The sequence below is a fragment of the Brassica rapa genome, chromosome A05 (assembly GCF_000309985.2).
Source record: "Brassica rapa cultivar Chiifu-401-42 chromosome A05, CAAS_Brap_v3.01, whole genome shotgun sequence".
In the NCBI taxonomy this organism is placed as follows: domain Eukaryota; kingdom Viridiplantae; phylum Streptophyta; class Magnoliopsida; order Brassicales; family Brassicaceae; genus Brassica; species Brassica rapa.
In genome coordinates this window covers 7,811,360-7,823,973 of record NC_024799.2, presented here as the reverse complement: position 1 = coordinate 7,823,973, position 12,614 = coordinate 7,811,360, and the positions used below count along the sequence as shown (strand labels likewise).

The 12,614-nt window shown below is 42.0% G+C and overlaps 2 protein-coding genes and 3 non-coding genes across 5 annotated transcripts; 1 reads left to right on the top strand and 4 right to left on the bottom strand.

The window, feature by feature from the left end:
* The first annotated feature begins 400 nt into the window (after positions 1 to 400).
* Positions 401 to 1,584, top strand: LOC103867957 (tubulin-folding cofactor A). Its single transcript, XM_009146055.3, has 4 exons — positions 401 to 543; positions 750 to 908; positions 996 to 1,082; positions 1,344 to 1,584. Exons 2-4 carry the CDS (start codon positions 756 to 758, stop codon positions 1,434 to 1,436), a joined length of 333 nt encoding a protein of 110 aa, XP_009144303.1. The 5' UTR covers positions 401 to 543; positions 750 to 755; the 3' UTR covers positions 1,437 to 1,584.
* A 928-nt stretch (positions 1,585 to 2,512) lies between these two features.
* On the bottom strand, positions 2,513 to 2,600 carry LOC117134527. Its single transcript, XR_004458712.1, has one exon. It is a non-coding gene; the product is annotated as a small nucleolar RNA snoR114 (small nucleolar RNA).
* A 4-nt stretch (positions 2,601 to 2,604) lies between these two features.
* On the bottom strand, positions 2,605 to 2,675 carry TRNAA-GGC. The gene has a single exon. It is a non-coding gene; the product is annotated as a tRNA-Gly (tRNA).
* Positions 2,676 to 6,370: 3,695 nt separating this feature from the next.
* On the bottom strand, positions 6,371 to 6,441 carry TRNAG-GCC. Its single transcript has one exon. It is a non-coding gene; the product is annotated as a tRNA-Gly (tRNA).
* Positions 6,442 to 6,766: 325 nt separating this feature from the next.
* On the bottom strand, positions 6,767 to 10,517 carry LOC103867956 (B3 domain-containing transcription repressor VAL1). The gene is made up of 9 exons (XM_009146054.3): positions 10,037 to 10,517; positions 9,840 to 9,921; positions 9,678 to 9,767; positions 9,044 to 9,612; positions 8,692 to 8,963; positions 8,110 to 8,611; positions 7,918 to 8,031; positions 7,781 to 7,845; positions 6,767 to 7,709 (listed from the first exon to the last, which is right to left on the bottom strand). The coding sequence occupies exons 1-9, from the start codon at positions 10,162 to 10,164 to the stop codon at positions 7,144 to 7,146; spliced, it is 2,388 nt and encodes a 795-aa protein (XP_009144302.2). The 5' UTR covers positions 10,165 to 10,517; the 3' UTR covers positions 6,767 to 7,143.
* Between the last annotated feature and the right edge of the window lie 2,097 nt (positions 10,518 to 12,614).

The window sequence follows — 12,614 nt, the reverse complement described above, 5'->3', positions numbered from 1 at the left end:
TATAAAAACAAACAATCTTTGGAATTAATCAGGATTCTTATTATTAGTTTGGATTAATGAAAAAACACAACATTTAACAAGTAAGAGACACAACCTTTAATAAAAAGACACCTTAATGAACAAACACAACTTTTATCAAGGAAGAGACACAACCTTTAATCAAAAGACACTTTAATGAACAAACACAACTTTTAACAAGAATTGAGATTCTTATAAAAGCACATAACCTTTGGAATTAATTGGGATTGCTATTATTAGTAGATTAAAAATTAGAGTAAAAGTGTATAAATGTATTTTTCCTCTATAGCAAGGAGAAAAAAATACTTTAGGTAAGTTATTAAGTAGAAATCAGAGTAAATTAAAATTTAGAGTAATAATTTACAGTTGTTCAAAAAAAAAAAGAGTAATAATTTACTCTACTTTAAGATTGAAACTTGAAAGCTAAAGAAAGAGAAAAAAAAAGGAAAGGGGAAAGGGGTCTATTAGTTTGTTTCTGGATTATTCGCTCAGCGCCGCGTGCTCTCGTCTTCGATCTCCCTCCAGGTTCGTTTCTAAACCCTACTCTCTGTTATACTGGTTTTTGATAATCTCCGACCATTTCCAATGTTAGATCCATAAAAATCAAACTTGTTCCCGATCTGCTGTAATGCTGTCGAATATCTGATCGGAAATCGAATCTTAGAAACCCTAATTAATATAATATTGCGGGGGTTGATCTGTCTTTGTACTGACTCGGAACTTGAGCCCAGGAAACAATGGAAGCGATTAGGAATCTGAAGATAAAGACATCAACTTGCAAAAGGATCGTGAAGGAGCTTCACTCCTATGAGAAAGAGGTTGAGAGGGAAGCTGCCAAGACCGCTGACATGAAGGACAAAGGTGCTGACCCTTACGACCTCAAACAGCAGGTGATCATTGTCTGTGTGTGTTGTATTGGAGCTTCCTTCTGCTTCAGAGATCCGTTGTCTGATTATCTCTGTGGTTGGTTGATGTAGGAGAATGTGTTGGGTGAGTCGAGGATGATGATTCCTGATTGCCACAAACGTCTCGAGTCTGCTTTAGCTGACCTCAAGTCCACTTTGGTAATATTACTTAACACTTTCCCCATCTCTATAACTCATTATATGTCTATGTTTTAAAAACAAACTTGAGAGTAGTTTTTTTGTCTTTAAACTAGAGCTTTATGTATTTTTATTTAGTGATCCGATTATTTATTAATTCCCTGCATGAAAGTACCTTTTTTTTATGAAAGACAAACAATAGAGGGAACTGTGTGATTCCTGTTCTTGTGTGTGTGTGTGTGTTTTGTCTCTTACAAAAAAAAAAACTGAAAATTTTGGCAGGCGGGATTGGAAGAGACGACAGGTCCAGAAGTTGAAGATGCAAAGAAGACTGTCGCCGATGTGGAGAAGCAGTTTCCCACTGAAGATGCCTGATTTTTATCCATCCTGTGAGTCTTGTTTGGTGTGTGTATTCTGAGAATGGTTAATTGCTGAGTTTGACGATTATTAATTGTAAGACTCTCGGTTTTCTTTCAGTGCTACAAGTGTTTTCGTTTGCTCTTGATTCATTCTGGTGACTTTTCTTTATATATTTGTCTAATTAATAAGCTAGATAAAATAGAAAGAAAAATGAGACATTTTATTATATTAAATTGAAACATGAATAAATCGTAGAGTGTTAGCAGAAGGGGAAGAATAAGCATAACACTTAGATGAGATTGACAAATTTAATGGTAGATGAGGAAAGAAGCGAGAGAAAAGGTAGCTCAATGAGAAGAGTAGTGGGTTTGGCACGACCGCTTAATAGAAACTATCGATATTATAATTAATATACAACGCTTTGAATTTGGTTTTGTAAATGTAACAAAATTTAAAATTAGATCAAAGCATGAACATTGCGGGAGGATCTGTGTTCCGGTATTGGCCACCGAGCAAAGCATAAGACATCATGTACCACGACCCAGCTGTGTTCTGGTAGGGACCTGTTGTTGTTTGAATCATGACAGTAAAGTTGGATGCTTTCATAAGATTAAGCACAATATTGTGCAAACCAGTCCGGTCAGAATTGGTTAGCTCTGCAACTGAAAACGCAAAACATTATGATATCCGGGATACGTTATGGTCCATCATATGCATGTCAGCATGTGATTCTCACTGATGGTTGGAAAGCCGAAGAAATTATGTGTAGGAAAAAGAATGAAAGATGCAAAGCTTTGTGTAAAGAAAATTACTGCCATAAAGAAGAGTATTTATGTTTGACAATCTTGTAAACAACATGGGCTGTTTATAAAAAAATAGACCTAATCTGAGGATAATTGTTATATGTTTTTTTACATCAGAGGGAAATTGTTATATTAGTGTTTAAATATTTAATCTAATCAGAAGACAGTGAAGGTAGTTATATGGCAACGTTAAGAGGGAAAAAAGAAGATAGTGCAGTAAAATTGTTAAGAGTACAGAGATGAACAATATGTGAAGAACATAGTTGAAAAAGAAAAAGAAAGGAAAAAGAGCTCAGGGTACGGCAAATCTCATCCGATAAGATCAGTAGAATGCGATGGACCCAACCATCGCCAAAGCCTAATATCATCACAGCTCTAAATGCACCAGCCGGGAATCGAACCCGGGTCTGTACCGTGGCAGGGTACTATTCTACCACTAGACCACTGGTGCTTTGATAAATAATCATCAACAGATTGGATATCACAACTTACCAGTGATAAGACAGGTCTGAGGCCAACACATTGAGAAACATTTTGAGCAGAAAAATCTTTTGATGAACTAATGGAAGTATGGAACCATGAAACTATGCCGAGAAAAAATAAGGATGAAAATGGAAAAGAACTTCAGGATACATAAGAAAGGGGAAAGTCTCACGAGATAGGTAAACCATTCAATTGTAAAACCAAAATAAAGTATTGGCAGATGTACTTATTAGTTAAATGTGAAGCCACAAGTCATTTCTAAACCAAATCATAATACATAAGAAATAGCAAAAAAACAAAAACAAAAAATGCACTAGTTGGGTAATATCAGTGATGTGCTAACCTGAATCTCTTTCTGAGATATGGTCTCCAAGACACTCAGTACAGAGGATGATGATTGCTAGTTTTGTCATCTGATATAATTTAATACAACGAGGCTAAGAAACATGATATCACCGGCTGGAAGGTAAACAAAAAGCTATACTAATGGATAGTATTCCATTTAATATACTGAATAACTATGAATTTGATTGAGCTATATTTCTATGTTCCATCTCTTTCACACCTCTGGGATCAGAAGGTGATGCAGCGCATCCTCACTGGTTTCGGCTTGGTTCATTACTAAACTGATAGAGCTTATTCCTTTATTTACGTTGGCTTTTGTGTTTATCTTTTAGTTATTGGTTTTCTTATTAGTTAGATAAGTCCTTTTCATATTAGATATTTGTTTTACGGTTCTTATATATAGACTTCACGTCTAATGTATTGAACTACCTTTTTATTGCAATTATATTCAGAGCTTAAAAGCTTATTCTTTACCCTTGTTCTCGGATAGAGCTTCTGACTCTCAACGATTTCAAAAAGGCAACTATTCTAGGTTCTCGGATAGAGCTTCCGACTCTCAACGATTTCAAAAAGGTAACTATTCTAGGTATTTTAAGAATCAATAGATTATTTGCGTTATCTGTAGTTTCCGCTAAATTAAAAGGCTTGTGCTCAAAAGAACTTTATACCATAATGCCACCAGAAATAAAAAAGAATGCGACCAAAAAGCCAGCTTTGTCATAGTGGTTTCTGTAGGCTCAAATACTAGCAAGAGATTGTGAGATTACTATATGCCACAAGATGATGCACAAAAAATTGTTACCATGGCTGGAGTTTCCCACGGAAATGAAGAACTAAAAGCAGAGATTCTTCAATGCGAAAGCAAAAGCCTTTTAATAAGGAAACTAAGAAAACCCTAGTTTCCCACTGTTAACTGTGGGAACCGAAATTCGCACTGTCGATTTCCGTTTAAATAAGGAAACTAAGAAAACCCTAGTTTCCCAGAGGACCCGGATATCTGTTAATTACCACACGTCAAGCAATCAGAACACGAGAATAACAACGATAAAAATAAGAAATCGAAAAGAGAGCAAAATAGGTCTTATTCCGAATCTGCGTATGAGCGTTACAACAAGGTATAAGCCTGGGCTCGAGAGCTGTCGGCGAGATTCCTAGTTCTAGCAACCCTAAGACGGCTAAACCTAATTGAGTCGCAGCTCGAAATAACAAAAACGGAAAGTTGCCTAAATCGCTCTAAGTGCTAAGTTTGCTCTGAAAAAGTTCTCCTTTGTGCTCCTCGCCTAGGACTCCTTATATACTAGCTCCAAGGTCGATTTACGCTTTTACTCTTCTGCCCTTAAGCCGTCATAGCATAAAAACGGAGATATTCCATTTTTCCCGATCTTCACAATTATCTTCAAAACTTCCGTATTTATCCGCGGAAACTTGACATTTATCCTTCTTCCCGGGCCAAGCGCGAACCATGCTGTGGTTCACGGGCTTTTGGTTAGGAAAAATCGTAGGATGGGCCTCGAGTCGTGTTTTAGGTCCCTTTGGGCCGTCTTCCGACTCGACACGTTTACTACGAGTTTTCCGCGGTTTCTAATCCGCGAAGTTTGATCGATGAATTAGAATAGCGGGAAACATAGACTGAGCTTGCTACGGTCTTCGGGAGATAGCATTCGAAGGTTTGACGAGAATGCAAAGACTGGTGTCGTATCGATGTTCGGAAAGGTTCAATCGCTACACAGCGACCGAACTTTGGCTCGAGCCCGGTCGCTATGTAGCGACCGAGCGAAACGAGTGCTCGGTCGCTACGTAGCGACCGAGCTTCGGCTTGAGCTCGGTCGCTACGTAGCGACCGAGCGGGACGATCGCTCGGTCGCTACGTAGCGACCGAGCTTTGGCTCGAGCTCGGTCGCTACGTAGCGACCGAGCGGGACTATCGCTCGGTCGCTACGTAGCGACCGAGCTTGGCTGAGCTCGGTCGCTACGTAGCGACCGAGCGGGACGATCGCTCGGTCGCTACGTAGCGACCGAGCTTTGGCTCGAGCTCGGTCGCTACGTAGCGACCGAGCGGGACGATCGCTCGGTCGCTACGTAGCGACCGAGCTTGGCTGAGCTCGGTCGCTACGTAGCGACCGAGCGGGACGATCGCTCGGTCGCTACGTAGCGACCGAGCTTGGCTGAGCTCGGTCGCTACGTAGCGACCGAGCGGGACGATCGCTCGGTCGCTACGTAGCGACCGAGCTTTGGCTCGAGCTCGGTCGCTACATAGCGACCGAGCGGGACGATCGCTCGGTCGCTACGTAGCGACCGAGCGGGACGATCGCTCGGTCGCTACGTAGCGACCGAGCGGACGATCGCTCGGTTGCTACGTAGCGACCGAGCGGGACGATCGCTCGGTCGCTACGTAGCGACCGAGCTTGGCTGAGCTCGGTCGCTACGTAGCGACCAAGCGGGACGATTGCTCGGTCGCTACGTAGCGACCGAGCTTTGGCCCGAGCTTAGTTGCTACGTAGTGACCGAGCGGGACGATCGTTTGGTTTGAATCCCAAAGAATACTTCTTCGTAGAAATAACCTCGTATAGTTTATTTTTACGAAAATTACATCCCTTCTTTAACTCTTTCGGAAATACGATCTCTGAGGATTTTCGGATGGTAATTCCGTCGTAACCGTTTTTGACCCCAACAATTACTATATGCCACAAGATGATGCACAAAAAATTGTTACCATGGCTGGAGTTTCCCACGGAAATGAAGAACTAAAAGCAGAGATTCTTCAATGCGAAAGCAAAAGGTTTCCTTAATTCCCTGACACACAGAATATTCCAACTGTCTCTACACAAATACAATCATGATGACACCTGACCAATTCCTCCAACTTAGACACATGGAATCATTCTTCAGTGTAATTAAAATAAGCAGCCTCGAAATGAACCAGAGAAAACAGATTTCCAGATATACGAGATGTACACTGAAAGTTGATTTTAAAAATGAAACATACAAAGAATAATTGGAGTAGTATGTTACCAAATATGAAGCCAAGGGTGCTAATAAGGGCCTTGTGAGATTGTCAATTGTAATCATATTTGTTGGACTGAATTAAATTAACAGAAGCTATATTTTACAATGGGGTAGATATGTTCCTGGAAAGTGTACACTCGACAAGTGTGTTTAGTATATAGTTATAGCATGACTAGAATTTATATAATCACAAAAAAGGATTAAAAAAAAAATGAAAGAGCTCAGTCAAATGGTGGCATTACATCTGGATTAATCAGAGAAATGCGATGGACCCAACCATAGCTAAAGCCTTATATCATCACAGCTCTTCATTGCACCAGCCGGAAATCGAACCCGGGTCTGTACCGTGGCAGGGTACTATTCTACCACTAGACCACTCGTGCTTTTGATGATATGCGACCTGTATACTCTCTCTAGCTTACAAAAACAATTTTTCTTCAGCAGACAAGACATGGCCGTAAAACTTTTTCTACTTTGAAAAAGACTTGCAAACTTTGTAACAACAAAAATGGAAAAAACCCCTTACAAAACTGTTTATAAATCGCTCATAGTTGTTCCTACGTATAGAAGTAATAGAGTAGAAACCATACCATAAACGAGTCTAGTGAACTTCACTTTTTTTGTTTTTTGTATTCTGCTTTTTTCTCTTAAATGCTTGCTGGCCATGTAGAAATTCAATACACATTTGTAAAATGGATCAAGAAGAAGAATCTATAATTTGAACCTAATTGATGCTTTCCATGTAAGGATGAAAACAACAACAAAAATTCAACTGTTTCATCACCAAACACCGAAGCTCCATCTTTGCCTTAGATCAATGGATACAAAACTAAAACCCACCCTCTCAAACTCACCTCATACCATAAAAGCCAAAAGAAACAAAACAAAAACACAAAAGAAGAAGATTGCCATTCTTGTTCTTTTGGACCAGAAGCTTATTCCTAATAAACCTATGACATAGCCAAGCACAAAACTGTACCTCTCTCTCTCACTCTCTTCTTCTCCACTTGGTGTCTTCCTTAGAGAACATTATATATGAATACAAAGTAGCTACGAGTTTAGCTTCTTCTCTTGTATCTTCCAAATCAGCTTGTAACTTTCTGCTCTTCACTGGTGGTTTTCTCAGCCTCTCCTCCTCCTACCTCCGTTTCTCCTAAAACACCGCCGCCTTGAGACACACCCCAACTCACCCCTCCTTCACTCTTTTTACTCTCTTCTCGTTTCTCCACCGCCACAGCTTCAGCGTCTTCTCTGTTATAAGGATCACTGTTCAGGTCTATCCTCCCTTCCTTCTCTCCTTCATTCTTCTCAGGCTCGACTCCTTCCTTGTTCTCCTCATCTACTGCTGCTGTTCCATCGCACTCCAACTGCTTCTTCTTCCTCCTCATCATCAGCGTTTTGAACCTTCTCTTCACGGTGCTGCACACTGTACACCCACACGTGGGCTTGTGCCTACCTTTCCCGCTTGGCGGCTGAATGCACACAATGCACGAGCATCCAACCCTGTGCCTTGGATGTCTCGTCGTGGTCGCAACCTCTGATTCGTCTAAAGCGTCTCCTAAAACTGCTGCACTCGCTAGCGCATCTAGTCCCGATGGTTCTTGCTCATTTCTCGCTGTCTGGCTTACCCCAATTCTTCTCTTCTTGTACTCTAAAAATAAACATACACAAAGACACTTAGTGTAATGACTCTTGAGATCTTAATGAGAGTCCAAGTTATACCTTTTCCAGCTCTAAGAACATTCTCAAGCTCTTTTAGACTCTCCTCCGGTGCAGAACACGAGCACCTACCAATGGTATTATATCAAATTACAGTAACAAGAACTCAACAAGAACAAAACGATCTTGGAGATTCTTACCTGCTACTGTCCCAAACATTGTCTGAACATGTCCACTTTGCTGGGAGAAGAGCGTCTACAGGTAGCCTCCTCCATTTAGAGCAGTCGTCGCAAGATCCCCATCGTTCTTGTTCACTGCTTCACATAGATATTCGTTAGTAAACCGCTTGTAAGCCTGACTTGACAAGTGAAAGAAAGAGTCAGAACTTTTACCCTGAAGGTCTTGAAGTAACAACTATCGTCCTCTTTCCAAAGACAGGAGGTTCCTCAAACTCCTCGAACTCATGCTCCTCAATGACAACAACGGTAGGCTTTGCATTAGCAGAGGGACGAAGCAGCTCCTGAGCTTCCTCCCAAGTGACTCTCAGCTCCATAGACTCCTCACTATGCAATAGCAGTCTCTTGTTTTTCGCCCCCAGAGTTCTTGTCCTCTTCTTCTCCTTACCCCGTGACTGATCATCGCCTCCGTTAATCTCACTCTTCTTCACGCCGTTACCACCGTGAGGCGACCCCAAATGCTCAGGCAGACCTTCAAGCATCTGCGACGGACAAGAAGGAGCATTTATGGAGGTCAGGTTCTCAGTAACACCAGACGATGACGTGTCCTCGTTCGAGGCACCGTTGGCGAAGCCACACCCCTGCATGTCTACAGTATAAGTTGCCTTCCTGGCACCCATGATTAGCTTCCCACCAGGATCAACCCTACTGAAAGTTACTGTTACAATATAAAACAAAATATTATATATAAGCAATAAAATTAATTTCACCGAAGCATATGAAGGTAAAAAACAGTACCTGTGTCACCAGCTTGTAGCCTCATGGACTGTATGCAGGGAGTGACACCTTCCAAGACGTACATTCTACTGTTGTTATTGGGCCAGAATCTGAACTGGAAGGTCCACTCCTTCCCCCTCACGTCTTGGACTTTTAGAGGAATGCCTTCTGATTGACTAATGGGAGGAAAGTATGCCTCTGCACAGGCTTTTGGAAGGACTAGGCGACCGATGCGACCGGCGTCACTGGCACTAAGAGTTTTCTCAAAGAGAGGTACAATGTTTAAATTTAAACTAAAAAAAAACTGTTAAGGAAAAACATGAAGTCTCTAAAATAAAATGTTTGGCAAGGAAAATAAGCAGGAAAAGGATACTTTCCAGAGATCTGCTGAAGCTCTTTATCAGTATATTTAGGCCAATACCGAGGAAGCAAATGGCCTTTCCCACGCCCTTCAACAGGAGGCCTACCGATCCGGGCCTGAGCGGATTTGCTAGTCCCTGGAGGAGGAGTTCCAAGAACAGATTTTGAAGGCTTTTGGAGTATACTAGACGCTGAGCATTGGAAAAGGTGAGACTGAGAAGAAGCAACACCACCACCACCAGCACCCATGAGTTTATTCCCGTCTACGACGGGGGTTGCAAAAGATGGGCTGTAAGGAAGTGTTGCCAAAGCCATATTCAAAGAAGGCTGTGCAGGGGATGATGATGATGATTCGTGCGTATACCCAGTGGTGGTGACATTGTTATCTTGTTTCATGAGATTGCCAAAGCCACGGTGAGGCGTGAACTCTTCTCTTTTGTCATCCCCAGAGACTAGTGGCTGAGAGAAGAGATTAGCTTCGCTTCTTACTACTCCGTCAATGCTCATTCCACTTTCTCCGTTTGTTTGTTGCATATTCATTGGTAATCTGCTAAACACACCTGGATTCTCACCTCTCTTGCTCTGCAAAGAAAAGATAATCGTTAAGACGCAGAAGAAGATAGAATCATCAGAAACAACAAACTCACATGGGAGTTAGTACAGGTGGAACAACCAACGCCACCGTAGTCCATAAACTCAACCACGAGCTTAGAGGCAATGCATCCACAGTGAAGTCTCTGTCATCATTACACAATCTCAATCAAACCAAACATTACAGAGAAATAAAGAACTAGAAACAACAAACAAACCTTGTTGCACAAATAGCATTCCCTCCAACCAGATTGCTCCATATGGAATGTTTCGCAGAACCGAGACGTCTCGTAAGCCGATCTATAACCACAATCATTACAAAATCAAAAAGTTAAATCATGTATTAATATTGAGTTAATTATGAATTTAAGAAAGCATATACGTAGTAAAAGAACAAGAAGACTCAGCGAGGTACCCGCAGCGAAAGCAGAGGTCAGCGAGGGCACCAGATCGAAGAGGCCAGCCTTTCTTCCATTCGACACTAGAGGTCGAGCCACAAGACGCGTTCATGCACACCTTTGACCCCATTTTGACTTCAAACATCCTCTCAACTCAAGATTTTTCCAAATCTCAAAACCCTAAGAGGAAGGGAAAGACGAATCGGAGGTGGAATCGACGTGAATTGGAGGAGAGACTAGTCATGAACATGCATATCGACGTGGTCAATCCAAGTCGCGTTAAAGATCAGAGGAGGAGGAGGAGGTTGAGTGAAAACCACGGCGAGAAGAAGAAGAAGGAGAGAGAGAGGACTGTGACGGCGAAGAGAAGGAGGCAGCGAGGTTTTTCTTGGGTGAATTTTTTTTTCTTTTTTTGTTTTTTTTCTTTTAATTTTTCGATGTGAAATTAAAACTATGGGTGAGATAGAGAGAGAAGGAAAGGATTAGAGCATGCAAAAGAGAAAGAGGAGAGAGATAGAGAGATGCATGCACGACACTTGAGTTGAGTTGAGTTGAGTTGAGAGAGAGAGCACACGCCGCTTTATGACCAAACTAACATACATTCGATGAAAGACTTTGGTTTGACTTTTTAATTTACATGATTTACAGTTGGTAGGTTTCAACTTTTTGGAAAATAAGATATACATATCTTTCCCTACTATTTATCATAAAAATATATATATATATATATATATATATATATATTACTCATGATTAATAGGTGTATATCATGACGTAATTTTATATTCTCATTATATATTCTTCTATATGATTTTAGGTATTTTCTCTTCCAAATTGGGATAAATTTCTAATTACAGTAGTTGTTTATGCTTTTTAACCTTTTTGGTCATTCATAAATTTTAGAATGCCAATATGCCATGCATGGAACACACACAAAGAAGACTTTGAACGTCTTCTTGTTTTCCCTTGTGAACCTTTTTGTATTGACTAATACTCTAAAAATCTAGATTTGTATTCCTATTTCCGATCGACTATGTATTTTAACACATTATCCTAAATAAACCATCATCAGAAGATGAAATTAGTATTTTGTTTAGAAAGAAGAACAAAAACATAACAATTCCTCTCTCTTCTCTCTCTCGCTTTTGCTCTCACACCAACAAGCATCTCCGTTTTGCCTCCGGTGCGGTTGTCCCTTTCGCCGTCGCCGGAGGGCTGCTTCTCCCCTTATCTCTTGTTTTCCTTTTGCTCTTCTCTCCTCCTCTGGCTGCCTCCGATATGCGTGTGTCCCTGGGGTTTCGAGCTTCGCCGGCGGAGGAACCTAGGCTGAAGCAGGCGGACGTCTTGAGTTTCTGGTGACACTGCGAGGTAGGTGTAGCGGTGGATGGTGATTAGGGTCGGCTCTTGGGGGTTGGGATTTGTTGCTGGTCGATTTTCATTCTTAGATCTACGGCGGATCCCGGTCAGTCTGTAGCGCGTGGTCATGAAGGAGGCTACTTCACTCTGGATCTGTTCTTACACATGTATCCCGGCTCTTCTCGTGTCCTGGTGGAGATGATCGGAGGCGCGTGTTTTCTCCCTGCGCGTGGTGTCTCGTTGTAGGGAGGTTTCTGGTTGTCCTTTGCTCAGTAGGTTCGGTGGGGTTCTTCTCCATCGGCGCGTCTGTAAGCCTGTTCGGATGCGTCGTGTGTCGTCTCCGGCGATCTTCGATTTGGCGTGTGCCTTGGCGTTTGAGTATCTGACGAGAAGTCGTCTATGGCTTGGGTTTGGATCCTCAGTGTCTGTTACCTGCTTGTCCCCCTCTGGTCATGGCGTTTCCCCTTAGCGCTCATGCTGGTTTCCATTGCGTGAAGCTCATCGAGTATCCTCCTGTTTTACGGCTGTTCTTCATTGTTCTGTTCCGTTTTCCGTTCGAGTCGGTCAGTTCTCTGGTTCTCAGAGACTGTGTGTGTCGAGGCTCTCTTATCCGGTTGTCATTTGGGTAGGTCGCTTCTCGTGTTTGAACCCATCATCCCAGCACTTGAAGCCTAGCGCCCGGGCGTTTTTTGTGTTTCTTGTGGGTGTGTTCATCCGGCTCGTGTGTGGTAGCTCGGAGTATTAAGGGTGGAGCTGCGGTTACTTCTAACCCCATGTTTGTGCAGGTTTTTGTCGTATGGCTCCTTGGGGCTTTGCGTCCAATAATTGCTCAGTCTTGTTGACGCAGGCGTACTTGGCCTCTAGCGTTCATGTCTGGTCGCGTGGGCGGATTCTAATGTTGTTTACCTCGAGCTGTTCTTGGTCGAGCCAATCCTTAAGAGCGGATCATCGGGGAGGGCCAAATTTACCGGGTTCCGACTCTCGTTATAACTGCGGTTCTTTCTTTTGTGGCAAGCGGTGGTGCAGATTAGGTGAGGCTTCCGGGTAGCGGGTTCTGCTTGTTGAGTCTGTCCCTGTGTTAGCTTAAGATTGAGTTGGTGTTTAGTCTTTTATTTTTCTTTGATCTGCTTCTTGTAGTCTTTGTACTTCTGTCAAAAATTGAAAATTGGTAATAATATCTTTACATTTTTACCAAAAAAAAAAAAAAATTAGTATTTTGCATATAACATGTTTTTTTAT